Here is a 26,063-nt window from a genome sequence, read left to right on the forward strand (position 1 = left end):
ATGGGGGAGACGTCGCGGACCGCGGGCGCCAGCGGCCGTGAGTGAGGGCGGGCGCGGGTGGACGCGGTGGGCCCGGGGGCGGGGTGGACGCGGTGGGTCGGGGCGCGGGGTGGACGTGGTGGGCCCGGGGCGCGGAATGGACGCGGTGGGCCCGGGGGCGGGGTGGACGCGGTGGGCCGGGGCGCGGGATGGACCCGGGGGGCGGGGTGGATGCAGTGGGGGCGGGATGAACGCTGTGGGCCTGGGCGCGGGATGGACGTGGTGGGCCCGGGGCGCGGGGTTGACGCGGTGGGCCCGGGGGCGGGGTGGACGCGGTGGGCCCGGGGGCGGGATGGACGTGGTGGGCCCAGGGCGCGGGGTGAACCCGGTGGGCCAAGGGGCGGGGTGGACGCAGGGGGCCCGGGGTGCGAGATGGACCCGGTGGGCCCGGGCACAGGGTGGACGCAGGGGGCTCGGGGCACAGGATGGACGCGGTGGGCCCGGGGGCGGGGTAGACCCGGTGGGCCCGGGGGCAGGGTGGGCCCGTTGTCGCACCGCGCGGCTCCGGGGTCCCTGCGCGTCTGTCCCTAAGAGCCCCTTTGAACCGGGGAAGAATATCACGAGGGCTCATGTGGGGGTGCTCCGGTAACTCTGGGGTGCTGAGACTGAGCCCGTGCTGGGCCCTGCAGCCTCCTTTGGCCCCTGAGCTGCCTTCAGAGAATGAACGGATTGGGGGAGAGGGATGAGGGAAACGAATCCCGGCCAGGAACCCCCGAGACCACAAAGCCATGCAGGGCTGAGGAAGGGGAGACAGGTCACTTGAGACCGCTGGTGTCTGGGCCTGCACCCCACTAGGACTCTGGCTGTGCCCCTTCTAGGTCAGGGAAGACTGAGGGGTCAGTGCTGGGCAGGATCTGGGCTGCCTACTTGATTCTCCTGGTCATTTAGAAACATTGTTGCGGGAGGGGGGCTGGAGCTATAGCTCGCAGATACGGCGTTTGCTTTGCACTTGACTTCGATTCCCAACATCCCATATGGCATATGGTCCCCCAAATACGGCCAGGAGTAATTATTAAGTGCATGAGCCAGGAGTAACCCCTGTGCAACGCTGGTGTGACCCAAAAAGCAAAAAAAAAAAAAAAGAAAAGAAACATTGTTGGGGAACCCCGGGCTATTCCTGGGGGTGCTCAGGGCCCACCTGGCAGTACTGGGACCCGGTGCTGTTTCTGAGGATCTGCCAGGCCTGTGACCCACCACTTGAACCAAAACTGAGCCCTCCCTGCTCAGTTTTACAGTGAGATCCGGGACCTAGCCCCAGACTCTGTTGCCAGGAGGGGCCTGAGTGGGAGACAGGAGGCCTTCTTCTCTAAGATCACCTCAAAACACCCCCCTCTCAGAAACTACTTACCAGGGTCTAGACACAAGATTCAGGAAGGGAAGGTGTGGGGGGTCATAGTGGTGCCTGGAGAAGTTGGGGTTCTAAGTAGCTCTCAGGTAGCGTGTGTTAGCTTGGAGAGAGAGCAGACCTTTGGGGCTCAGTGGGGCTGGTGTTCCCTTGTCCCCTGAGTATCATATGAAGCCTCTTCCAGGAGCCTTTTTCCTGCTTTTGAGCATATGTTTCAGTTTTTGGAGAAATAAGAATTTTTTTTCTTTTTTCTTTCTTTCTTTTTTGTTTTTTCCTTTCTGGGTCACATCTGGCGATGCTCAGGGATTACTCCTGGCTCTGCACTCAGGAATTACTCCTGGCGGTGCTTGGGGGTCTATATGAGATGCCGGGGATTGAACCCAGGTCGGCTGCGTGCAAGGCAAACACCCTACCTGCTGTGCTATCGCTCCGGCCCCAGAGCTAAGAGTTTTAACTGGGGCTGAATCTTTCTTTCTTTCTTTCTTTCTTTCTTTCTTTCTTTCTTCCTTCCTTCCTTTCTTTCTTTCTTTCTTTCTCTCTTTCTTTCTTGGCGGAGGACAGTTGAGACCACACCCAGCTGTGCTTAGGGATTACTCTGGCTCTGTGCTCCAGGGACTCTGGAATAAAGGGATGGAAGGAACTGCGGTTGGCTGTACAAGGCAAGCACCTTAGCCCCAGACTATCTCTCTAGCCTCAAGATAATTTGCTTTGGGCACCGGGATGGTTCGGTGACAGAGGACCTGCTCTGTATGCCATGAGGCTGCGAGTTAGACCCCTGACACACCCTGCATGAGCAGCAGTGTAACCCTGGCTCTGCTGCTGTGACCCTTGACCCCACACCTAAGAGTGTTCTACTCACAGTGAGCACCACTGTGAGTGGTGCGTTGTGAGGGCCCAGCACACACCACCACACTGGCAACTGAGGGAAGAGGCACATGAAACCAAAGCTCCTGGGGCTGGAGCGACAGCACAGCGGGGAGTTACCTTGCATACAGCTGTCCTGGGTTTAATCCCTAGCATCTCACATGGTTCCCAGAGCCCTGCTAGGCGTGATTCCTGAGTGCGGAGCTGGGAGTAAGCCCTGAATACCACTGGGTTTGATGCAAAAACCAGAAGAAGAAAAAAGAAAAAACGAGAGAAAAGTGGAAGTGAATCCCTAAGGGCAGTCCTGGGGTCCCAAGAAGGGGGTGACTTGCCTGGCTCCCCAGGTAGGTCTGGCTGGTGTCCACCCATCTTTTGGGTTTATCAGATCTTACTCATTTGAACACATCATGAGCTTAGGGAAAATCACTCTTTCCTGGAGGGAGGAGGTGCAGCCTCTCGCTGCTTCCCGGAGGGGAGGCCCTGGCCTGAGGAAGGCTCCAGGCTGGGGAGTTCCTTATTCCTCATTTTTTGGAAGTGGGGGAGCACAGCCAGTGATGTTCAGGGGTTGCTCCTGGCTCTGCACTCAGGAATTACTCCTGGGTGGTGCTCGAGGAAATCATATGGAGTGCCGGGATCAGTAGTTTTGTTTTGTTTTGTTTTGGTTTGATTTTTGGTTTGGGGGCAACATCCAGCGATGCTCAGAGGTTACTCCTGGCTTTGCACTCAGGAAGTACTCCTGGCTTGGGGGACCGTGTGGAATACAGGGGATCGAATCCGGGTTGGCTTCATGCAAGGCAAACACTCTCCCCATTGTGCTATCACTCCCACCCCTTTTACCCCTCATGATGTGAGCAGGGCTTTTGGTCACATTTCTCCCCACAGTGCTCCCTCTGGAGAGGCAGCTGCATGAGGCTGCCAGGCAGAACAACGTGTGCAGGATGAAGGAGCTGGTGGCCAGGAAAGTGAACGTCAGGGCCAGAAACCACGTGAGTGACTAGCTCCTCCAGTGGGGTACCAGGGAGGGGAGTGCAGTGTGGAGGTGCCCCACAGAAGGGACCTTGCAGGGGTCCACACTTGGCATGTGTCTTATGGACTCGGGCAGCTCCAGAGACCTGTAACCCCAGTCCCCACCCCAAATGTGCCCAAGAAACCTGGGCTGGAATTGAGAGGGCAGGGGTCAGAGGTGAGGGGTCAGAGCTGTCAGGAGGATAGACTCAGGCTCATCCCAGCATTGAGAGAGATTGCACAGTTAGGGGGCAGCTCCCGGCCTGCTAGGGGGACAAACCACTGGTCAGGCCTCAGGGAAGCCTGTAGGTGGCAACCCCGTCCGTGCGGGGGAGAAGAGAAAAGCCTTTCCTTCTGGTGGGGACACCCAGGAGGGACCTGATGTCTCCTGAGGTGGCTCCTTTCTGCCTGGGCAGCAGCTGGCAGGAGTTTCTTGAGAAGATGCTGAAGCTTGGGGTGGCAGCAAGGCCAGAGACATAACTACAGCACCCTCCCTCTGGGCGATGGGGGAGTCAGGCTGAATCTCCAGAAATCACTCCTGGTGGGGCTGGGGAGACTTTCTGGGGTGTCAGGGATTGGACCCGAGTCTCCCGCATGGAAAGCATGAGCACTAGCCCTTTAACATGTCTCCCGATGCTGGAGTTCTCTCTTTCCCTCACTTTTCCCTCGCTCTCACTCGCTCACTCTCCTGCTGCCTCTCTCACACTCTCCCTCACCATCACACTCACTCTCACACTCTCACTCTCAGAGCGCTCTCTCTCTCACATGCATACACACACACCACACCGCACACACACATCACACACACCACATACGCACACACCACACCACACACACACACAGTCACACACACACCACGCCATCACACACACAGGCCACACACGCACACACACACGCACATACACACCATACACCACACATACGCACACACACACATGCACGCACACCACACATCACATATACGTACACACACACACACCCTCGCTTTCTCTCTCTCTCTCTCTCACACACACCACACACACGCGCACACACATACACACACATGCACATACATACATACTCTCTCTCTCTCTCTCACACACACACACACACACACACACACACACACACACACACACTGTGGGCCCCATCCTCTCAGCTCACAGTCATCGGGAGACCGGCAGGGCGGCTCATTCCTGCTGGGCCGGGTGAAGGTGTGCGGGACTGTTGGGGTGCAGGGAGCAGGGATGGCTCCCCAAGGAAGTGGCATTTTGACTAAGGGGTGGTGACCCAGACAGAGGGTACATTATGGACCCAAGGATGGAAAAAAGTGTTGATTCCCAGAGGACCACAGAGAGAACCCATTTGAGATTTTTCCAGAAACCATGGGGGTCAGAGTCCAACATCCCCGGGGTGTCCTGAGGGTCGAGAGCATGAGACCTACCAGAGTGGGCAGCCACTGAGGTGGGGGTCAGTCACCTCCATCCTTGGGGAAGGGAGAGTTATCCTGGGGCCCCCTGGCACAGGACAGAGATGAGGGAGGCCAGTCACAGGGAGTGAGGACGCCCTGCCACCGTCCCCAGGGTTCCTAAATTTCCTCTGCTAGTTCTGGGCAGGGGTGAGTGGGCCCTGCGGTCTTATGGTTGTCCATCCTCTGGCAGGAGGGCAGGGTAGCCCTGCACTGGGCCGTGGCCGCTGGACACGAGGAGGCGGTGCAGCTGCTACTGGAACGAGCGGCAGCCGTGGACGACGAAGATGTGGTAGGAACCATCATGAGGCGTTCTGTCTGTCTCTGTCTGTCTGTCCATCCTTGGCACCGTGAACCAGCGTTGTTGCTGCTTAGCAGAAGTGGGGAAGCAGGTGAAGAAGGTGGTCACAGTGCCAGGGGCCAGGGATACCTCCTGACTCCATTCTCCCTGGCACCGTCACGAAGGGCAACAAAGAGAAAGAATGTTCCTGCCCCTGCCAAGAGGTGAACATGAGGATACTGAGTCTGGGACCCTTTGGGTTTAAAATTAAACACTGGATGGGACCAGAGAGATCAACCTGGGGAGGCCTTGCCTTGCACCCTGCCAACTTAGGTTTGATCCCCGGCACCACTCTGGGTCCCCTGGGCCTTGCCAGGAGCGATGAATAAGCCCTGAGCACTGCTTGGAGTGCCCCCAACCAAACAAACCCCAATAAAACACTGGAAACTCTTACATCAGTTTTTTACCCCCAAGACCCCAAAATCACCTTGTGTTTTTCCAGAGGAACTGAGTGAAAAATATCTAGAGGCCCCAAGGTGTGACTTATATGGCAGGCGGTTCCGGGTTCAATTCTGGCCCCAGTGGCCCCCATTCCCAGCAGCGTAGTGGGGCCTGGTGCAGGTGTGGCCCTTCCTAAATCCTTTTGTTGTTGTTGTTGTTGTTGTTCTTCTTCTTCTTCTTCTTCTTCTCCTTTTTTTTTTTTTTGGCTTTTTGAGTCACATCCGGCGATGCTCAGGGGTTATTCCTGGCTCTGCACTCAGGAATTACTCCTGGCGGTGCTCAGGGCACCATCATATAAGATGCTGGGAATAGAACCCGTATCGGCTGGGTGCAAGGCAAATGCCCTACCGACTGTGCTATCACTCTAGCCCCAATCCTGTTTCCTCTGCAGCCAGCACTCTGCAGCCTTGGGAGACAAAGGCAGGCTTGGGGATGACCTATAGCCATGGGGCGGGGGCACCTCCAACCCAAAGCCTCCGCCTTTGCTCTCCCACCCTGTGGGGCTTCCTGTGCTCAGCTTCTCTCCTCCCCTCCTAGGCTGGGTTCTCTCTGGGCTGGGTTCTGAGCCTGTCCATCTCCTGCAGCTTTGCTGTGGCCCAGGCCAGCACCTGCCTCTGAGATGCCATGACAGGTCCCGCTCTTTCCCCAAGATTCCAGATTATGAGCACACTTTTTTTTTTTTTTTGGCTTTTTTGGGCACACCCAGCAATACACAGGTGTTGCTCCTGGCTCATGCACTCAGGAATTACCCCTGGCGGTGCTCAGGGGACTATATGGGATGCTGGGAATCGAACCCCAGTCGGCCGCATGCAAGGCAAACGTCCTACCTGCTGTGCTATTGCTCTAGCCCCACATTTTTTCTTGTCTTACTTTTTTTTGGGGGGTTGGGGGGAGGGCATACCTGGCAGTGCTCAGAGCTGACTCCTGGGTCTGCACTCGGGGATCAGTCCCAGCGTGGCTTGGGTAACCCTACAGGGTGCTGGGGATCAAACCTGGGCGAGTTGTGTCTGAGACAAGTGCACCACCTGTTGAACTGTTTCCTGGACTGGGTTTTATCTTTTACCCAAACCACTTTTACCCCAACACGTTTCGGTCCTGAAGGGGAACTCTGGAGGTTTCTTTTCGTGGTTTCTCTCAGAAGAGTCTTGGTGAACCCGGGGGCCGTGAACTCCATGCCAGGGTACTTCAGGCAGCTGCCAGGGCAGCCAGCTCCAGCTCTCCCAGCTCTGGGACCTTCCATGAATGCTGAGTGGTTATTTTCTTAAAACTCCAGGGTGAGGGGCTGGAGCAATAGCACAGTGGATACGGCGTTTGCCTCGCACACACGCAGCCAACATGGCCGACCCGAGTTCGATTCCTCCGCCCCTCTCAGAGAACCTGGCAAGCTACTGAGAGTATCTCGCCTGCATGGCAAAGCCTGGCAAGCTACCTGTGATGATATGCCAAACACAGTAACAACAAAGTCTCATGATGGAGACGTTACTGGGCCCGCTCGAGCAAATTGATGAACAATGGGAGGACAGTGACAACAACAGTGACAGTGATTTGTTTTTCTGTAGGGTCATATCTCGGAGAGCCTGGCAAGCTACCCGTGACATACTCGATATGCCAAACACAGTAACAACAAAGTCTCCAATGGAGACGTTACTGGGCCTGCTCGAGCAAATCGATGAACAACGGGAGGACAGTGACAGTGACAGGGTCATATCCAGATGTGCTGCCGGGAAGGAGCAGGAGTACAATGGAGAGGGCGCTCACCTCGGGCACTTGGCTGACCCGGGTTCAATCCTCAGGACCCCACATATCCCCTAAGCACCACCAGAAGTAATTCAGATGTTTCTGAAATAATGCTGAATATAGTGGCAACTGATTCATCTTTAATGATCATGTAACAAAAAGCAAGAACAAAATTGGCATTGTATAATTTGTGTGTGGATTTAAATACCTAAAACCGAGCTCCCTAGAATGGGGGTCCTGATGCTCCTATGCTCTAGGATTCTATATGCCTCACTCTCACCCCCCTCACCCGTGTCCTCTCCCCAGTTCGGAATGAATGCGTTGCTTTTGGCTGCCTGCTATGGCCACTTGCATATCCTGCAGATCCTGGTCAGTTCTGGAGCCAACATCCACTGTGAGAACAAGGTAAGTCCCCCAGGCTCATTTTGTTGTTTTGCTTCTGGTTTTTGGTCCACACCCAGCGATGCTCAGGGCTTACTCCTGGCTCTTCCTGCCGGAATTTCTCCTGGTGAGGCTCAGGAGACCTATGGGATGCTGGGGATTAAACCCAGGTTGGCCACATGCAAAGCAAGCCCTCTGCCCGCTGTACTATTCCCTGCCCTCTCCACTTTTTAAAATGGAAGATTCTATGACCGGTTTGATGAAATCCTGGGCCTTTGGTGACTGATTCAACCTCCATCTCTTCCTCCCCTGCGTGGGTGGTTAAGTGGGTGATGCTGTAAACGCCAATTGAATCCACAGCTGGTTTCCATAGCAACCAGCCTCTCTCCTAGAGCTACCTGGGGGTGTCCAAGTCACCTCGTTAGCATAACAAATGACACCTTTCTCCCAGGATTCCTGTGCCAGGGATGAGCCCTAACCTGTGACACTGTCGCTGGGTTACCTGGTGTGGATCAGGCTTGGCCTTTGGCATTTCCAGTTTTAGAATCTCTTCCTGGTTTTATTTTGCTTTTCAATAGAGGTTAATGTCAGAGATCATTTCATATGCTTTTCTCCCCCCACCTGAAAAACATCTTATTTGGGTGTCCAAATTAGTTCCTAAACATGCTGTTTAATTGATCAGTTTTTAGTCTCCCATATATTTGGGTAGGCTTAATTGTTTATTTATTTAGGTTTGGGGGTCACTTGGGGCCATATTCAAGGATTACTCCTGGCTCTACACCCAGGAACTAATCCTGTGATGCTGGGGGACCATATGGGATGCTGGGGGATCGAATCCGGGTTGGCCTCATGCAAAGCTAATGTCCCACCTGCTATACTCTATCTCTCCGGTCCTTGGATGTATTTGAAAATAGTGGGTTTTTTGGTTGTTGTTGTTGTTGTTTGTTTTGTTTTATGGGCCACACCCAGCAGTTCTCAGGGCTTACTCCTGGCTCTGTTCTGAAGGATCACCCTATGGGGGTGTGGGGGAACATATGGGGTGCTGAGAACCAAACCCCATCAGCCATGTGCAAGGCAAATGCCCTACCTGCTAAACTATCGCTCTGGCCCCATTGGTCTTTGTTTTGGTTGGGGGTCATATCTGAGTTGTTGAAGGCTCCTAGGAGGTGACCCCTGAAAGTGCTCAGGGTACCTTGTGCTGTCAGGGGTCAAACTGGGGCTTCAGTCAGAGAGCTCCAACCCCTGGCCCTGGAATGCACACAGCTTCCGTGTTTATTTGGATTTGGTAGGTGGGCAGCATAGATGACAGTCAGGAGGGGCAGAGCCACTCTATTCTTTTATAGCCTACTCACGGGCATGATCTTTTTTATTTTATTTATTTTTTTTATTGAATCACCGTGAGATTACAAAGCTTTCATATTTGAGTTTTGGTCATACAATGAATGATCAAACACCCATCCCTTCACCAGTGCACATTTTCTACCACCAAAGTCCTCAGTATCCCTCTGCCCCCATTACAACCCTTCTCCTGACTGTGTGGTAGACAGTTTCCACAATATTCTCTCTTTACTTTGATTACATTCAATATTTTAACACTAGTCCCACCATTATTTGGAATTTTCCTGCCACCACTCAAACCTGCCGAAAAGGCAATGCTAGACAATTTATTTTGTATTGCTTGTTGTGAATAGCATATGAGCAAGACCTGCTAAGACCTTTGTGGCCGCGCACTCCGGAAATTCTAAAATTTTAATAGTTAAGATCTGGAGAGATCTCTGCAGCAAGTTTCGTTTGTGTGTCTCTGGATCATGGCAGTTTAGGAGCTTAAGAAGTAGCCAGAGACAGTTCATGGGCATCATCTCAGAGTCCCATTGGGGCGGGAGTGGTGGGGGAAAGGAGAGGGACCAGCTCCTCCCCTGTCCCGTGAGGCTTGGCGTTTGCCGCTACTGCTCCTGCATACCTGGACTTTTCGTTGAGTTCTGGAAGATGGTGGCCACTGGGATTCCTAGGGGGGCAGGCAGAGGGACAGCACCTGATCCCATCTGGAGTGGCCCGGCAAAAGTGGCCTATTGCGAGGTCTGGAGGCATCTCTGCAGCAAGCTGCTTGGTTCTGAAATCCATTTGTGTGTCTGAAGAAGGTCTTAGCAGGTCTTGCTTTCTGTATCCACAAAGAGGGTTAGACTTAGGACTTTATTTCACTGTAAACCCAGGGGGCTTTATTTCCCAGAAATTTCATTGCCCCGGTCCGTTTCCCTGTCTCTCTGCCTACAGCATTGTCACCTCCAGTGACAGACGCTGAGCACAGCACTGCTTCCCCTGCTGTGGTTGGCCCGGACAAGCAGGTGCAGCCATGCCTTGGAACTGCTCTTGGCTGTCAGTGCTCTCCTGCCTCACCTCCCTCCCCAAACACTGCCAGTTATCAGAGACTCTTCCCATCAGGGATGCCGCTTATTCCTTCCAGCCAGCTCCCAGGCAGGCGGGATCCTTATTCCAACCTGACCCATCAGGAAACAGAGCTCAGGAGCTACAGGCTTGGGGCTGAAGAGAGTTGAGGGGATGGGGAGCCTGTGTCCTGGGTGCCCCACGCTCGCTGTTGAGGACCTGGGATGCAGTCGGCACTCAGCCGAGACTGTCTGGCTCTGCCGTAGGACGGCCTGGGCCTGCTGCACTGTGCCGCGCAGAAGGGCAACCTGCCGGTGCTGACCTTCCTCATGGAGGACCTGGGGGGGCTGCCCCTGGACGCCACTGACAAGGTGAGGGGCCCGCGGGAGGGAGCAGGGCTCTGAGGCTCTGTGAGGGGGAACTCCTGCAGGGAGCATCTGTGAATGGAGACTATTTGGGGGTGCGGTTGGGGAACAGGGGAGTAGCTGATGGAGGGCACAGCCTAGGGGGGCTGGAGCCCCTGGAGTAGCCTCACCTCAGGAGCTTCAGGGGGGCTTGGGGGTCAGAGAACCCCACTGTGGTTCTGCTCTGGACTCTCCAGGGTGGGGGTGGGGGCAGGGGCAGGAGCAGGGCCCAGAGGTGTTGGGGAGCAGAGGCGGGAGGCTTCTGTCTGTCCCCAGCTCGGCAGGACCCCGTTCCAGCTGGCGGCGGAAGCTGGCCACCTGCAGGCATTGAATTTCCTCGTGGACCTGGGCTGCGACCACAATGTCAAGGACAAGGTGCTGGGGTGTGGCCAGGGCTGGGGTGGCTGCTAGGGTGGGTGGGGGGGGGGCGGCAGAAATCAGCAGGAGGTTGGCACCCTCTGGGCACTTCCAGACACCTGCTCTGGGCCTCCATGAACACAGAAGTCCATGACGGTGTCAGCCGGTGGGCTCTGTGTCTTGCGCTGCTGGTCCCTGCGAGCAAAGCACTGCATGGAGTGGGGGTGATGTTGGTGGGCCCCCACGGGTGCTTATGGGAGGCGGGGAGGAGAGAGACGGCCACTTTCTCCCGATCCGCCTCTGTCACCCCGAGACCCAGCTGGAAAAAACTAGGACTAATAAAGTCTGTGATGAGCCCCTGCTTGGCATGGGCCAGAGTCCGGCCAACCCACCCCTGATGCCCATTTGGCCTTCTTGGCGTGGGAGTTGATCCCCACCACCTGATTTCTCAGGGAGCCACAAACTCATGTTGGGACGAGAATTTGCTCTTTGCAGGAAAGGAGAGTCAGTCCCAGGCCTTACCCAGGGCTACTGGGTTCTTGTTTCACCTCGCAGAAAAGAATTTCAGGTGTAGACAAGCAGGGAAGTAAAACAGATTTCACTGGAAGTTTTTGGAAGGGGAGAAGAGAGGGAAAGTGAGAGAGAGAGAAACACGTTCAAGAGGAAACATGGGCTTCTCCCAAGGGGAGAGAGTCCCTACACACACCCAGCATTGGACATGGACGCTGAGAGTGCACAGCTCACGAGGGGAGATGCGGGCAACACAGATGCTTGGCACGGCCACACATGCAGCACATGGGCTCGGGCAGCATATCGGACACAGATATCTCTAAATCAAGAGGATGATCCCTGCGCTCATCTCTGACACAACGTGGCGTCCCCTGCCCACAGCCCCACTCACAGGCAGTCACTGGGCAGCTCTGAGGGAGACAGAAACGACTGTGGAAGGTCCTGGGGTGCTCAGGGCTGACTCATGGCTCTGCATTCAGGGCTCATTCCTGAGAGGGGGTGGAGGGACTCTATTGGTTGCTGGAGATCGAACCCGGTCAGCCACATTCAAGACAAGTGTCTTTCCCACTGTACTCTTGGCCCAAGGTGTTGTTGTTGTTGTTGTTGTTTTGTTTCACCACACCCAGCTGTGCTCAGGGCATAGTCCTGGCTCTGTGCTTAGGGATTGCTCTTGGTGGTGCTCAGGGGACCGCAGGGGATGCCCAGGATAGAACCCACATTGGCAACATTCAAAGGCAAGTCCCCCTAACCTGCTGTACTGTCTGTCTCTTAGGCCCCAGAGGTCGAACTTGAGGCTTCATGTATGGGCACTCACCATTGGACCACCTTCCTGGCCCTCCCCCACACTGCCTATTTACTGAACCTTTCCATGCATCCCGGGCCCAATTCAGTATTTCCTGTTTGAATTTGGGGCCATGTGCAACGGTTCTGAGGGCTGCTTCTGGCTCAGTGCTTGTTGATTGTTCATGGCAGTGCTCCAGGGACTGTGTGGGAATTGCTGGGCTCCTAAGCTCAGACCATCAATCTGTCCAGCCCTCTGCTAGGTATTTAGGGAAACCTCAGGGGCTCCAAAAGGTGCCTGTCTTGTGGCTGGACATCTGGCAGCTAGATGGCTGATCGGCAGAGTGGCAGTTGTTTGTTAGGTGGTTGGTGGTTTGGAGCAGCACCAGGTTGTCGGCAGAGTTTTCACCTTCACGGGCCCCTGGGCTGGGCCTCCTTGTCTGTGAGAAGCTGCTTCACTGACAGAGCCAAGCTGTCGGAGCCAGAGTCACAGGAGTCTGGAGCGGCTGCAGGCAGGAGCATGCAGAGGGAGCTTCTCCTTTTCACTTTTCCTCTTAGAAGTAACGTTCATCCTGGGCCGAAACCATAGGACAGCGGGGAGGCACTTGCCTTATACACAGCCCACCCGTGTTTGATCGCTGGTACCACATACACTCCCCCAAGCCCCTCCAGTAGGATCCCTGAGTGCAGAGCCAGGAGTCAACCCTGATCACTGCTGGGTGTGGCCCCCTAAACAAACAAACAAACAAACAAACAAAAGAAATATCCTTTATTTTAAAGTAGGAGAGACTGGGCCGCAGAGCACTGTTGTGAAGTCCTGGGTTAGAGTTCTGTGTGAGGGTTAGAGTCTTGGCATCACCATGAAAACAAAATAAAATGAGGGACTGGAGCGATAGCAAAGCAGGAAGGGCTCTTGCCTTGCGCACATGGCTAACCCAGGTGTGATTCCCGGCATCCCATATGGTCCCCTGAGCACTGCCAAGAGCGATCACAGAATGCAGAACCAGGAGTAACAACTGAGCATCGCCAGGTATGGCCCCAAAAGAAAAGAGAGAGAGAGAGACAGAGACAGAGACACAGACAGAGACAGACACAGAGAGACACAGAGAGACACAAAGAGACAGACAGAGAGACAGACAGAAAGATGAGAGACAGAGACAGAGAGAAAGACAGACAGACAGAGAGACAGAGAGAGATGCACAGAAAGATGAGAGACAGAGACCGAGAGACAGAGACAGAGAGATAGAGACAGAGACAGAGACAGAGAGTGCCACCCTGTACCTGTTTCCCTGACCTCAGTTCAGGTGGCGCATGCGAGTGCCTGGGGCCTGTGGTCCTTTCCTCCCTGTCCCTGCAGGAGGGGAATACGGCCCTGCACCTGGCTGCCGGCCGGGGCCACACGGCTGTGGTGCAGAGACTTGTGAACCTTGGGCTGGGGCTGGAGGAGTGTAATCAGGTGAGTGGGCAGCGGGGGCGGGGGGAGGGGGGAGGGAGGCAGGAGGTGCCGGTGAAGCACAGCCCCAGGACACGGAAGCTCCGTGGTCATCCCAAGGCTGGGGGCTGGGGTGGGGTGGGGGGGGTGTTGGTGGTTGGCTGCAATTCCCCACGTGGGGCTTGTATAAAGGAGTTGAGGACAGACAGAGCAGGGGGTCAGGGGCTTGGGGGGCGAAGAGAGCCTGGAGTGTGGCTGATGGTAGCACGTGACCCCCGAAGAGAGATTCAGGGGGCTCAGGAATCCCTGGCTTACGCCCGCCCGTTTCAGGATGGCATGACAGCCCTGCACATGGCCGTGGAAGGGGTGCATCTGCTGTGCGTGCGTCTCCTTCTCCGCGCGGGGAGCAGCGCCAACGCCCTCACTCAGGTAGCCCCTGTCCATTCATGCTGCCCCAGGGGTGCCAGGCTGACTCGGGGTGTGGCGGGAACTGAGGCAGTGGGGCAGCTCCCCTGGGTTCTGGGTCCCCCACTGTTGAACTCTGAGCCGGGAAAGCCACTTACCTCTTCTCTCCATCTGTATTGACCAGTCCTAGCAGTGCTCAGGGGCTGTTCCTGGCTCTGTGCTCGAGGGTCACTCCTGGCTCTGTGCTTGGGGATCACTCTTGGCTCTGTGCTCGGGGCTCACTCCTGGCTCTGGAGACCACTTGAGGTGCTGAGACTCAAAGCAGGGTCACCTGTGTGCTAAGCAAAAGCCTTAATCCCTGTCCCTTCTTTCTGGTCTCTGCCTCCCTTCTCTGAGTCTTATTTCCCAGTAAAACATGGGGCTGGTACACGCAGAGCTGAGGACTGTAGCCATTGAGACACTGCTGCCTGAATCCTCGTGGGAGACCTCGCTGGGCACAGAGCAAGGCCTGCGTGGGCCCCGCCACTTCCGTCCTTCACTACAATCCCCTTCCATGGCCTTGGGACCGTCTCCAGGTGCTGGTCAGGCCCGGAGCATACTTCAGGCCGAGCTCAGTGTTTCACTGTTGCTATGGTGACTGCTGGGGGCACAAGGGGTCAGGGATGGGAGCTGGCGCCTTGCCTAGCCTCCACACAGGGCTGCAGTTCCAGTGCCCTTTGTGACTTTATATTTTCATTCTCTTTCTGGGATTCAGAAATCTGAATATTATAGCCAAAAAGAACAATAAATAATAAAATACAATTAATATCAAATTAGAGTTCAGAAGGGGGAATGAAAGTTATAAGACCCAGGGGCTGGAGCGATAGCACAGCGGGTAGGGCATTTGCCTTACATGCGGCCAACCCGGGTTTGGTTCCCAGCATCCCAGATGGTCCCCTGAGCACCACCAGGAATAATTCCTGAGAGCTGAGCCAGGAGTAACACCTGTGCATTGCCGGGTGTGATCCAAAAAGCAATAAATAAATAAATAAATAAAAGTTATACAGTTATAAGACCCTCTCCCCCCCCCCCCCCCCAGTAAAAAATAAAACCCATCACATGTTTAATACAAAGGTACTAGTCAAAGAAAATCAGAAGGCTGGAGCGATAGCACAACGGGTAGGGCATTTGCCTTGCATGCCGTTGACCCATCCTCAGCATGTCATCTGGTCCCCCAAGCACTGCCAGGAGGAATTCCTGAGTGCAAAGCCAGGAGTAACCCCTGAACATTGCCGGATATGACCCAAAAAGAAAAAAAAGAGAGAGAATCGGAGCAACAAAGAGTCAGAGACAGAGAAAATGAATAGCAAAATGGCAAATGGACGTGAAATGTAGAACCCTGTCAAGGCCGAACCCTTCTGAATGTGCACGATGCCATTTAAGCCTGACTTTTCAGAACAGCTCTGGTCCCGTGGCAACCTTCCCCAGGCCAGGCGGGGACAGCAGCGCCCCAAGGGGAAGCAGCCTCCCAGCATTGCTGGGGACTCTTGGGTCCCCAAACCCTCTGCTCCTGCATGCCAAGTGGGTTGCCTGTGGCTGAGTCTGCCAGTGTCTGCAAACCTTTGAGTCTATTCCAGGGAGCCCAGCCATTGGCCCACAGCGGGGACAGGTCCCTGCAGGCTGGATGGTCACTGACTTCTCCAGCCTCAGGCTGCACAGGGATGGTAGCCACTGGGGTGCCCATGGGGTGATCGAGGCCCAAGAGCTTTGCAAGCCTGTGGATGGGTCCTCAGGCCTGGCGCTGCCATCTCCGCTCTTCTAGAAGCAGTGCAGCTGCCTCCACTACGCAGCCCTTTGCGGCTCCAAAGACGTGGTCCGTGCCCTCATCCAGGCGGGAGCCTGCACCAACCTGGCTGATCACGTGAGTGTGGGACCTGGGTGGGGCAGCTGGGTGATACCGGAGCTTTGGGGTTCTGGGGTGGGGTGGGGCTGGAGAGGTCCGGGAAGCTAGAAGTCCAGGAAGCTAGAAGCCACTAGAAGTCCCTTTCTAGTGGCTCAGGACTAGAGACCCTGCCCATGCTTCCTCCCGCAGGGATTATCTGCTCTGGTTTTCTTTCCCTGGTTTTGGGGGCCACGCCTGTGAGGTAGCTTCTCTGTAAGAAGTAAGGATCCAGAGCAGTTTTATGGCTTTGCACTGTATATAAGAAGGATATATATACATATATATGTATATATATGTATATATATATGTATATATATACATATATATATATATCACTCGGAGAGCCTGGCAAGCTACTGAGAGTATTCCGCCCTCACAGCAGAGCCTGGCAAGCTCCCTGTGGCGTATTCAATATGCCAAAAACAGTAACAATAACAGGTCTCGTTCCCCTGACCCTGAAAGAGCCTCCAATCGTTGGGAAGGACGAGTAAGGAGAGACTGCTAAAATCTCAGGGCTGGTACGAATGGAAACGTTACTGGCACCCTCTGGATTAATCGATGAACAACTGGGATGACAGTGATACAGTGATACAGTGGTAACTGTCCTGTCATGTGTTGCGGAGACCCCTAGAGGGCGCTGCTGAGATGGCCCTGGCCAGGTCCACCTCCAGGGACCTCCAATTCCACAAGGGCAGGACTTGGACTCAGTGTGCTATTCCTGTTTGGGCCAGTTTATCCCTGTTCGTTCGTGAACAATGACCAGGCCTTGGTCTGGGGTCTAGGGCACAGCAGTCCACACAAGAGGCCGCAGCCACACGTCTTAAGTTTCCTGAGCATCAGTTTTTCCATTTGAGAGATGAAACTAGGAAGGTGAAGAGCAGGGCATTGTGTCCTGGTCCATGTGTGGTTCGAGTGAATTGGATCAGGGAGCAGAAAGTTACTTACTGAACATTGCTTTTGTTCTTTTTTTGGTTTGGGGGCCACGCCTTGTGGTGTCCGGGGTTTACTCCTTACTCTGCACTCAGGAATCACTCCTGGTGGGCTCAGGGCACCACAGCAGGTGCTGGGGATCAAACCCAGTGCCCTCCCCACTGTGCGTTGGCTCCGGCCCCTGCTGTGCTCAGTCCTCTTTTGCTTTCCTTTTATCATTTTTTCCCCCTGCCGAGTGCTGATTAAGCCCAGTGTCTGTCTCCCATAACTTTCAGAGAAACTTTGTTAAGTCCTGCCTTGATTCTGCCTTGGCTCTGAGTCCCACAGGACACCCTGCAATGGTTTTCTGCCACCTTATGCCCCCTTCCCAGAGGCAGCAGACGCCCCTCCATGTTGCTGTGGAACACGCCAGGCACGATATCGCGGAGATGCTCCTCCTCGCTGGAGTGGACTTAGACCTGCGAGATAAGGTACCTCTACTCCTATGTAAACTCCTGTTGGAGCTTCCTGGGCTCCCGTGTTGCCAAGACCAAAGACCTGTTGCAAATGTCTCCTGCTCTCAAAGTATTCAAGCCCCCTCTGTCTTTCATCAGTCAGCACAAAGGTCACCACCTCCAGGAAGTCTTCCTAGCCTTCCACCACCTTCCCTGCCTCCTACGAGGCCTTTCCTATGATGGCTGTTGGGTTTCATGATCTTTAGCAAACTTTGAGCCTGTCACTTGGCGGGTCAGTTGGAGAGAGAGTCCCTCACTCCCTGGCCCCCTCCATGGGGAAGAAGCTCGGTTGCATCCTGCCCTGTGCAGTTTCTTAGTGAGTCTCCTCCTTGGGCTGAAGGAGTGAAGGCTGCGGGTGCTGCTGAGGGAGTCCTGGCTGGTACCTGTCCGCAGGACTCAGCAAGACCAGCCATGGGGAGTGGGTGGAGAAGATTTAAGGTGCAGGGAACAGACCTAGAGGCTAGTGCTGGGTGGCTTCTTTGCTGTAAGCTGAGTCCTAGGGCCACTGCTGGAGTTTCTTGTTCTGGGGGGAGGGGTTTGATCCCACACTGGATGGTGGGGGGGGCGGCTACTCCTGGCTCTGTGCTCAGGGCTCATTGCTGGTGGTGCTGGGGATGAAGCCGGGGTTGACCACATTCAAGGTGAGCGCCTTCCCTCCTGTACTTCCCATCAGCTCTAAGCGGCTTTCTCAATTGCTTTTTTTGTTTGTTTGTTTGTTTTGGGCCAACCCTGACAGTGTTCACGACCCTCAGGGATGGGGTTCGGGGGACCCTCTGGCATGCTGGAGATTGAACCTGGCTCAGTTGAGTGCAAGACGAGCCCTCTAACCTCTCTCTGGTCATGTAGGCCCCACTTCTTCAATGGTAAAGAAGCAGGGGCTGGAGCAATAGCACAGCCAGTAGGGCGTTTGCCTTGCACGCGGCCAACCCAGGTTTGATTCCCAGCATCCCATGTGGTCCCTTGAGCACCACCAGGAGTGATTCCTGAGTGCAGAGCCAGGAGTAAGCCCTGAGCATCACCGGGTGTGGCCCAAAAGCAAAACAGAAGGAGGAGGGGAAGAAGGAGAGGAAAGAAGGGCGGAAGGGAGAGAGGAAGGATGGGAGAAGGTGATGATGACTGCCTTATTCTGTTGGACTTTTCCACATCCCTCATTGAGCCTCCCCCAGTCCCCCTGCCCCCCGCAAGTCTGTTGTTCCCCAGTTTAGACAGCTGGAAACCACTTTCTCTGGGTGGGAGGGTTTGGTCGGTGTTGGATGCCCTCGATGGCCCCGTAGAAACTTGATTTCTCTTCTCGTAGCAAGGGAAGACTGCCCTGGCTGCGGCCGCTCGCAGCAACCACGTCAGCCTGGTGGACATGATCATCAAAGCTGAACGATTCTACAGGCGGGAACAGGTATGGCACTCAGACCCCCTGTGTGTGTGTGTGGGGGGGGGATGGGGAGCACTTGGCTCCAGGCAGAGCTTGCTCTAAACCCCAGTCCTGGCCTCAGCTTCCAGAAGGGTGTGGCAACCTGGAGATGGTACTGTCCAAACACACTGCATCCGGGGCCCAATGAACACACAGACCCTCAGGCACTGGCTTTGTCAACCTAAGCCAACCCCGGTTCCCACCCCATCACCACATACGATCTTCAGAGCACCTCTGGGTGATCCCTGAACACAGAGCCAAGAGCAAGCCCTGAGCACTGCCCCCCCCTTCCAAAACAAAACCAGATTGAAAGTCTGGCAAAGTACACTGAATCAGCCGAGTGAGGGAGATCAGGTCGTGTGGAGATTAGGACGCTTTTGTCGCTCCTGAGTGATGAACAAGTGTGCGCAGGTATGAGTAGAGATGGCACGAGGTGGATGAGAGGGCACAAAGGACGGGAGTGTGTACTCTGCACGGAGGATCCCCTGGTTCCATCCCTGGCACCGCACAATCTCCCTTCAGTACCACCAGGTGCGACCACCAGAGAGACGGCCAGGGGGCTCAGCTCTCTGCTCATATCTCCAGGTTTGCTGTGTTCAGGCGACTCCCTAAGAGCCTGAGAGCCCAGCAAGAAAGGGTGCTGGGATCGACTGGTGATGTCTGCTGTAGGCCGGCAGATCCAGGCAGCCCAGAGGCAGCTTCACTAACCCAGATGTGGGGGGCAGGTGAAAAGATTTTTTTCAGTGTCTTCAATGCTGTTTATTTAGTTTTAGGGTCACACTCCAAGGTCCTCAGGAGCTGCTTCTGGTTCAATTACAGAGGGACTCCAGCCTGGGCACTCAGCCCTTCCTCTCTAGCCCTCTGGGTTCTTAGAACTGTAAGAACTTGATGTTGTCAGGTGCTTTCGTACTTTTCTCAAAGTACAGGGGCTGGAGCGATAGTACAGCAGATAGGACACTTGCCTTGCATGCGGCCTACCTGGGATCGGTCCCCAGCATCCTAAGTGGTTTCCTGAGCACGCCAGGAATGATTCTTTTTTATTTTATTTTATTTTATTTTTATTAGTGAGACATATGAGGTACAGTTGTAGACTTACAGATTTTTGTGCTTGGGTTTCAATTACACAATGATCAAACGCCCATCCCTCCACCAGTGCCCACTTCCCACCACCACGGATCCCAGCATCCCTCCCAGCCCCCATCCCCCCATCCCATCTTGCCTCTGTGGCAGGGCATTCCCCTCTGTTCTCTCTTATTGGGTGTTGTGGTTTGCAAAAGAGGCAATGGGTGACAATATAATGTCTGGTCTATAGTCTACTTTCAGCATGCTTCTCCCATCCTGGAAGGATCCTCCCAACACCTTTATTTGGTGCTCCCTTCTCTATCTGAGCTCCCTTTTCCCCTAGCATGTGTGGCTGGCCTCCAAACCATGGAGCAAAACTCTTGGTACTAATCTCGGCCATTCTTGAGTGTTAGTCTCCTATTTTGTTACTTTATGTTTCCCAGATGAATGCAATCTTTCTATGTCTATCCCTTTCTTTCTGAGTCATTTCGCTTAACATGATACTTTCCATGTAGTACCACTTGTATGTAAATTTCATGATTTCGTCTTTTCTAACAGCTACATAGTAGTCCATTGTGTAGATGTACCAAAGTTTCTTTAACCAGTCGTCTGTTCTCGGGCACTCAGGTTTTTTCCAGATTCTGGCTATTGTAAAGAGTGCTGCAATGAACAAACAAGTGCAGATGTCACTTCGACTATACTTTTTTGCCTCTCTGGAATAAATTCCCAGGAGTGGTATTGCTGGGTCAAATGGGAGCTCAATTTCTAATTTTTTGAAACAGTCAGACAGATATCCACTAAATTGAAAGAGGACATGAAAGAAACAATCGATCGTACAATCGAGAAAATACAGGAAGAAATGAGCTCAGGAGTGATTCTTGAACAGAGTAAAGAGTAAGCTCCCCCAGCACCAAATAAAGGGTGTTTGGAGGATCCTCCCAGGAGGGGAGATGCATGTCGAAAGTAGACTATGGACTGAACATGTTTGCCACTCAATGCCTCTTTTGCAGACCACAACACCCAAAAGGAGAGAGAGAACACAGGGGATTGCCCTGCCACAGAGACAGGGGGGGATGGGGGGATGGGGGTGGGGGGATATTATCCATGGTGGTGGAAAATGGGCACTGGTGGAGGGATGGGTATCTGATCATTGTATAATCAAAACCCAAGCACAAAAAAATAGTAAATCTACAACTGTACCTCATGGTGTTTCACTAATAAAAAAAAAAAAGAGTAAGCTCCCCCAAAACAAACAAACCGCCCCTCGCTGCAAAAAAAAAAAAAATCAAAGAACAGACGGCACTATTCTAGAGAACTTTTGGTAATGTGTGTGGGTTGAGTCATACCTGGTGGTGCTCAGGGCTTACTCCTGGCTCTGTGTTCATAGATCATTCCTAGTGGTGCTGGGGGACCATATGTGTTGCTGGAGATTAAATTTGGGGTCAGCTGTGTGCAAGGCAAGTACCCTATGCACCATACTCTCTCCAGCACTGATTTTTTTAAGAATAGGAATGCCCCTCAAATGACCCCTGAGTGCAAAACCAGTAGTAGTCCCCAACAGTGCTGGATGTGGTCCTGCCCCACCTCCCAAGTAGGGACCAATGCCAGAGGTGCTGGGAGTAGGTCATTTGTGGCCTGATGCTTTGTGCTGGGGACCTCTGGGGACTCTGAAACCACAGTGCTCGGGGGCTCTGCAGAGCTGGGGACTAAACACGGGGCCTGTCCATGCTGGCATGTGCTGTGCCCCTTGAGCTCATTCAATGACTCGAGATCTGGTTTTTCTGCCCCAGATGAAAGTCAGCCCGTTAGGCTTTCATACACAGGACCGACTGGACATGGTCATACTCAGGGATCACTCCTGGTGGCGCTTGGGAAATCATGTGTGGTGCTGGGGATTGAACCGGGATCAGCTGCATGTAGGGCAAAGGCCTTAACCCTTATCTTCCTCCTGGCTTTACCCTCACCTCGCGCTCAGTAATGGCCAACACTCTGCATCCCTCCCAGGGGCTTGTGGGCCTGGATGGGTTTCATCAGTACAGTGGACAGTGCTTTAGCGCCTCACCACTTGCAACTTGCTTTGGGCAGAAAAAATCCTGCCAGCAGACCTCACAGGAGCTGGGTCTGTGAGCCTGGTCTGGTGTCCAGCCTGCCTGCTTGGAACCACAGCTGAAGGGTCATTCTGATTTCCACCATCTGGTCACAGAAGGAGGAGAGCTTCCACGGCTCCCTGGGACGGGGGCTCTGGGGGTGGCAAGAGGCTGGATGCACAGGGAAGAAAGAAAAGGAATCTTGGGGCGAACAGCTCCTATTTCAGCCAAGCAGGTCAGAGGGTTGGGAACCCGGGTGGATGGGCTGGAGTGATAGTACAGTGGGTAGGGTGTTTGCCTTGCACACGGCCCACCCAGTGCGATCCTAGGTCCCATATGGCTTGCTGAGCCCCTCCAGGAGTTATTCTGGAGCAGACTCAGGAGTAACCCCTGAGCATTGCCAGGTGTGGCCCCCATACAGAAAAAAAAGAAAAGAAAGAAAAGGAAGAGGGGCTGGAGCCATAGCACAGAGGGTAGGACGTTTGCCTTGCATGCGGCTGACCCGGGTTTGATTCGCAGCATCCCATATGGTCCCCTGAGCACTGCCAGGGGTAATTCCTGAGTGCAGAGCCAGGAGTAAACCCTGTGCATTGCCGGGTGTGACCCAAAAAGCAAAAAAAAAAAAAAAAAAAAAAAGGAAAAGAAACCCAGCTGGAGAGATAGCATAGTGGGTCAGGCTCTTGCCTTACATGTGGCCAAGCTGGGTTCAATCTCCAGCACCCCATATGATTCTCCAGGCACTGCTAGGAATGATCTCTATGTGCAGAGCCAGGAATCACCCTGAGCTCAGCCAGGTGTGGGCCAAAAACTGCACTGCACTGCACTGTCCTCCTGTTGTTCAGCGATTTGCTCGAGTGGGCCTAGTAACGTCTCCATTGTGAGACTTGTTACTGTGTTTGGCATATCGAATGTGTCACGGGTAGCTTGTCAGGCTTTGCCATGCAGGCGAGATACTCTCAGTACCTTGCCGGGCTCTCCGAGAGGGGCGGAGGAATCGAACTCGACTCGGCTGCGTGCAAGGCAAACACCCTACCTGCTGTGCTATCGCTCCAGCCCGGGCCAAAAACAAAAAAGAAAGAAATAATAATAATAAATCCGGGTAGTAACAAAGCCCCAGACCCTCCACAGCTTCCCTACTTTGGGGATCTGCCCCCCAGGATCGCCTCTCGTGCAAGGACCCTGCCGACCCCGCTGAGAAGACTGTGACCTTTAAGTCAGACTTTCGGCCGGAAATGCGCCCGCTTCGCTTTGTGCTGTGGCAGCTGGCCTCCAAACACCTACAGCCAAACGAATGGAAGCAGCTTGCGGACTGGTGGGGGTTCACGGAGCCCCAGATTCATGCCATTGAGCAGCAGTGGACAGGTACCGCTGGTGGCAGGGGGTCGGGGCCCAGGAGGGATGCTTAGATTTCTGTGCTTCAGGGAATAAAGCTTGTGTGGTCCCCTGCCCCACACCACCCCCACCACCGCCCATACACACTTGATGCTTCCAGGCCTCTGTGTCCGCTATGTGCTCCCCAGCCCTCCCGTGGCCCTTGAACTTGAATCCTTAGTGAAGTCAGTGACCGCTTAAACAAACTAAGCCCAAAGCACTCCTGGGAAAGTGGGGCAGCTGGAGCCAGCCTAACATCCCTTGAGAACATCCCTGGCCCCTTATGAAGGCAGGACACAGAAACAGAAACAGAGTAAATATTTAGAAAAAGGGCTGGAGAGGTAGTACAGAGGGGAGGGCGCTTGCCCTGTAGGCAGCCGATCTGGATTTGATTTCTGGCACTCCATATGGTCACCCGAGCCCACCAGGAGTAGTTCCTGAGTGCAGTCAGGAGTAAGCACTGTCGGGGGCCCCAACACACACACACACACACACACACACACACACACACACACACACACACACGGAGAAATTTGTAAATGACAGATTTACATTTAAATAGGGCTGGAGTGATAGCACAGCGGGTAGGGTAGGGCGTTTGCCTTGCATGTGGCCAACCCGGCTGACCTGGGTTCGATTCCTCTGCTCCTCTCGGAGAACTACCGAGAGTATCTCGCCTGCACGGCAAAGCCTGGCAAGCTCCCCGTGACGTATTCAATATGCCAAACACAGTAACAACAAGTCTCACAATGGAGACGTTACTGGGCCCACTCGAGCAAATTGATGAACAACAGGAGGACAGTGCTACAGTGCTACATTTAAATAAAAGAAGTCCAGAAGAATAAACTTGAAAACTCTGAGGATAAAACAATCAGTGAAATGACTAAATGTAAGATATGCAAACATCATGGTTGGGTTGAGAGTTGGATTACTTTCGTCTGTTCCCTTGCTTTCCCTCATCCTACACATACACACACCTGGCCGTGCTCAGGAGTCACTCCTGGCTCTGCAGTCAGGAATCTCTCCTGGCAGTGCATGAGGGACCATATGGGATGCCGGGGATCGAACCCAGGTCAGTCATGTGCAAGGCAAGAGCCCTCCATGTTGTATTATCTCTCTGGCCCATTATTCCTCCCTTAAAAATATATTTCTTGTGTGAACGGTGACTTTGTCTTCTTAAAACAATTTATCATTTTGGGCACCCGCATCTCCTCCTCACCTGAGGCTCCTCCAGGCAGGTGTGAGTAGCTCCTGCATGTGGTTTGGCCAAACTGGTGTCAGCTGGGTGGGCGCCTCCTCTCTCCCTCTCTCCCTGCGTCATCCACAGGCACCAAGAGCTACCATGAGCATGGCCACCGGATGCTGCTCATCTGGCTGCACGGGGTGAGCACCGCCAACGAGAACCCCTGCAAAGCGCTGTTCGAAGGCCTTATGGCCATTGGCAGGAAGGAGCTGGCAGGTAAGCAAGTCCCCGGCCCCAGGTCTTTGTGGCCCCCTCTGGAATACAGGACCCTCCAAATGCCCTCAGACCCCTTTGCTCTGGTGTTGGCTCCAGACCCTCCAAATTCCTTCCTTGCAGCCCTGGCCAAATGACCGTGCCCTGTGGCCTTGGCCTTTGCCATCTGGTGGGCCCTGATGACCCCTGATCTTTCAGGCCCAAAGCCACGGAGCCCAGCATTTCTTACTCTCTCCATTATGTTTTCATTTTTTTTTAAACCCCTCTAGCTTGGAATAAGGCTAGAACTGTCTGCTGACTTTTTTCACCAGCACCAGGATAGGCCAGAGACTGGGGGGTGCAGGTCAGAGGTAAAACTCAGTGTGAGGCTTGGGAGTCCCATCTCTGGTGACAACAAGGAAGACTAAATGGCTGGTTCATGCGGAGACGAATCGGATAGATTTATTTTTATTTATTTTTTTGTGTGTGGGGCACATCCAGTGATACTCCTGGCTCTGCACTCAAGAATCACTCCTGGTGGGTTCATGGGGTCATACAGGATGCTGGGGATTGAACTGAGGTTGGCCACATTGAACTCAGTCAGGCATCTTCCCCTCTATACTATTGCCGTGGCCCTGAATGTTTAATTTTGACTAGGGACTGTGTCCACGAGGGCCTGGGGAATCTTGGCAGTGCTGGGGCCACCAGTCTCAGGGGCCAGCCGGACCACAGCACAGTACCGAGGACTGAACCAAGGTGTCACCTGTGCTCACAAACTGCTCTGCCACTGCCCAGATGCTACAAGCCTATGGCAGCCTGAATCGTTTCTTTTCTCAAATTGCTCACACGGGAGAACCGGTCCTCCAAGGAAGAGGAGAGGAGCAGCTGCTTGTTTGGGGGCTGGGGACAATGCTCAGTGGTTTGCGTGTCTGAGTCCTTGGGTCTGACCCCCAGTGCATGCACACACACACACACACGCACACACTCACAATACTCATATATACACACTCAGACATACACACACTCACACATATACACACACATTCACAATACTCATATACACACTCAGACATACACACATTCACACATACACACACTCACACTCATATACACCCTCACACACTTACACACTTAGACACACAATGACACACACTCATAATCTCATATACACACAAACTTAGACAATCACACACTCACACTCATACACACACTCAAGTACACACACACACACACACACGAGCTATGGGGCCAGAGATATAGTACAGCAATTACTGTGTCTCCTTTCAGTACACGCTCTGGAAGACAGTCAGAATATGGCCTTGTGTGGCCAGACCCTGGGCACGGAGTGACACTTCCCGTCGTCTTTGGCAGAAAACATCCGGAAGAAAGTGAACGCAGAGCCACGGGCCCCCAGGAGATGCTTGGCCATGTGACCCGGAGCACTGACCAGGGCACAGAAGAGGACAAACACTTAGGGGCTTTTCAG

The 26,063-nt window shown here is 54.0% G+C and overlaps 1 protein-coding gene across 1 annotated transcript; it reads left to right on the forward strand.

The window, feature by feature from the left end:
• On the forward strand, positions 1-26,063 carry ANKDD1A (ankyrin repeat and death domain containing 1A). Its single transcript, XM_056127440.1, has 14 exons — positions 1-37; positions 3,131-3,234; positions 4,894-4,992; positions 7,525-7,623; positions 10,248-10,352; positions 10,662-10,760; positions 13,390-13,488; positions 13,795-13,893; positions 15,671-15,769; positions 17,092-17,190; positions 18,512-18,607; positions 22,929-23,133; positions 24,470-24,601; positions 25,949-26,063. Exons 1-14 carry the CDS (start codon positions 1-3, stop codon positions 26,008-26,010), a joined length of 1,434 nt encoding a protein of 477 aa, XP_055983415.1. The 3' UTR covers positions 26,011-26,063.

This window comes from Sorex fumeus, unplaced genomic scaffold (genome assembly GCF_029834395.1).
Source record: "Sorex fumeus unplaced genomic scaffold, SorFum_2.1 ptg000063l, whole genome shotgun sequence".
Lineage (NCBI taxonomy): Eukaryota > Metazoa > Chordata > Mammalia > Eulipotyphla > Soricidae > Sorex > Sorex fumeus.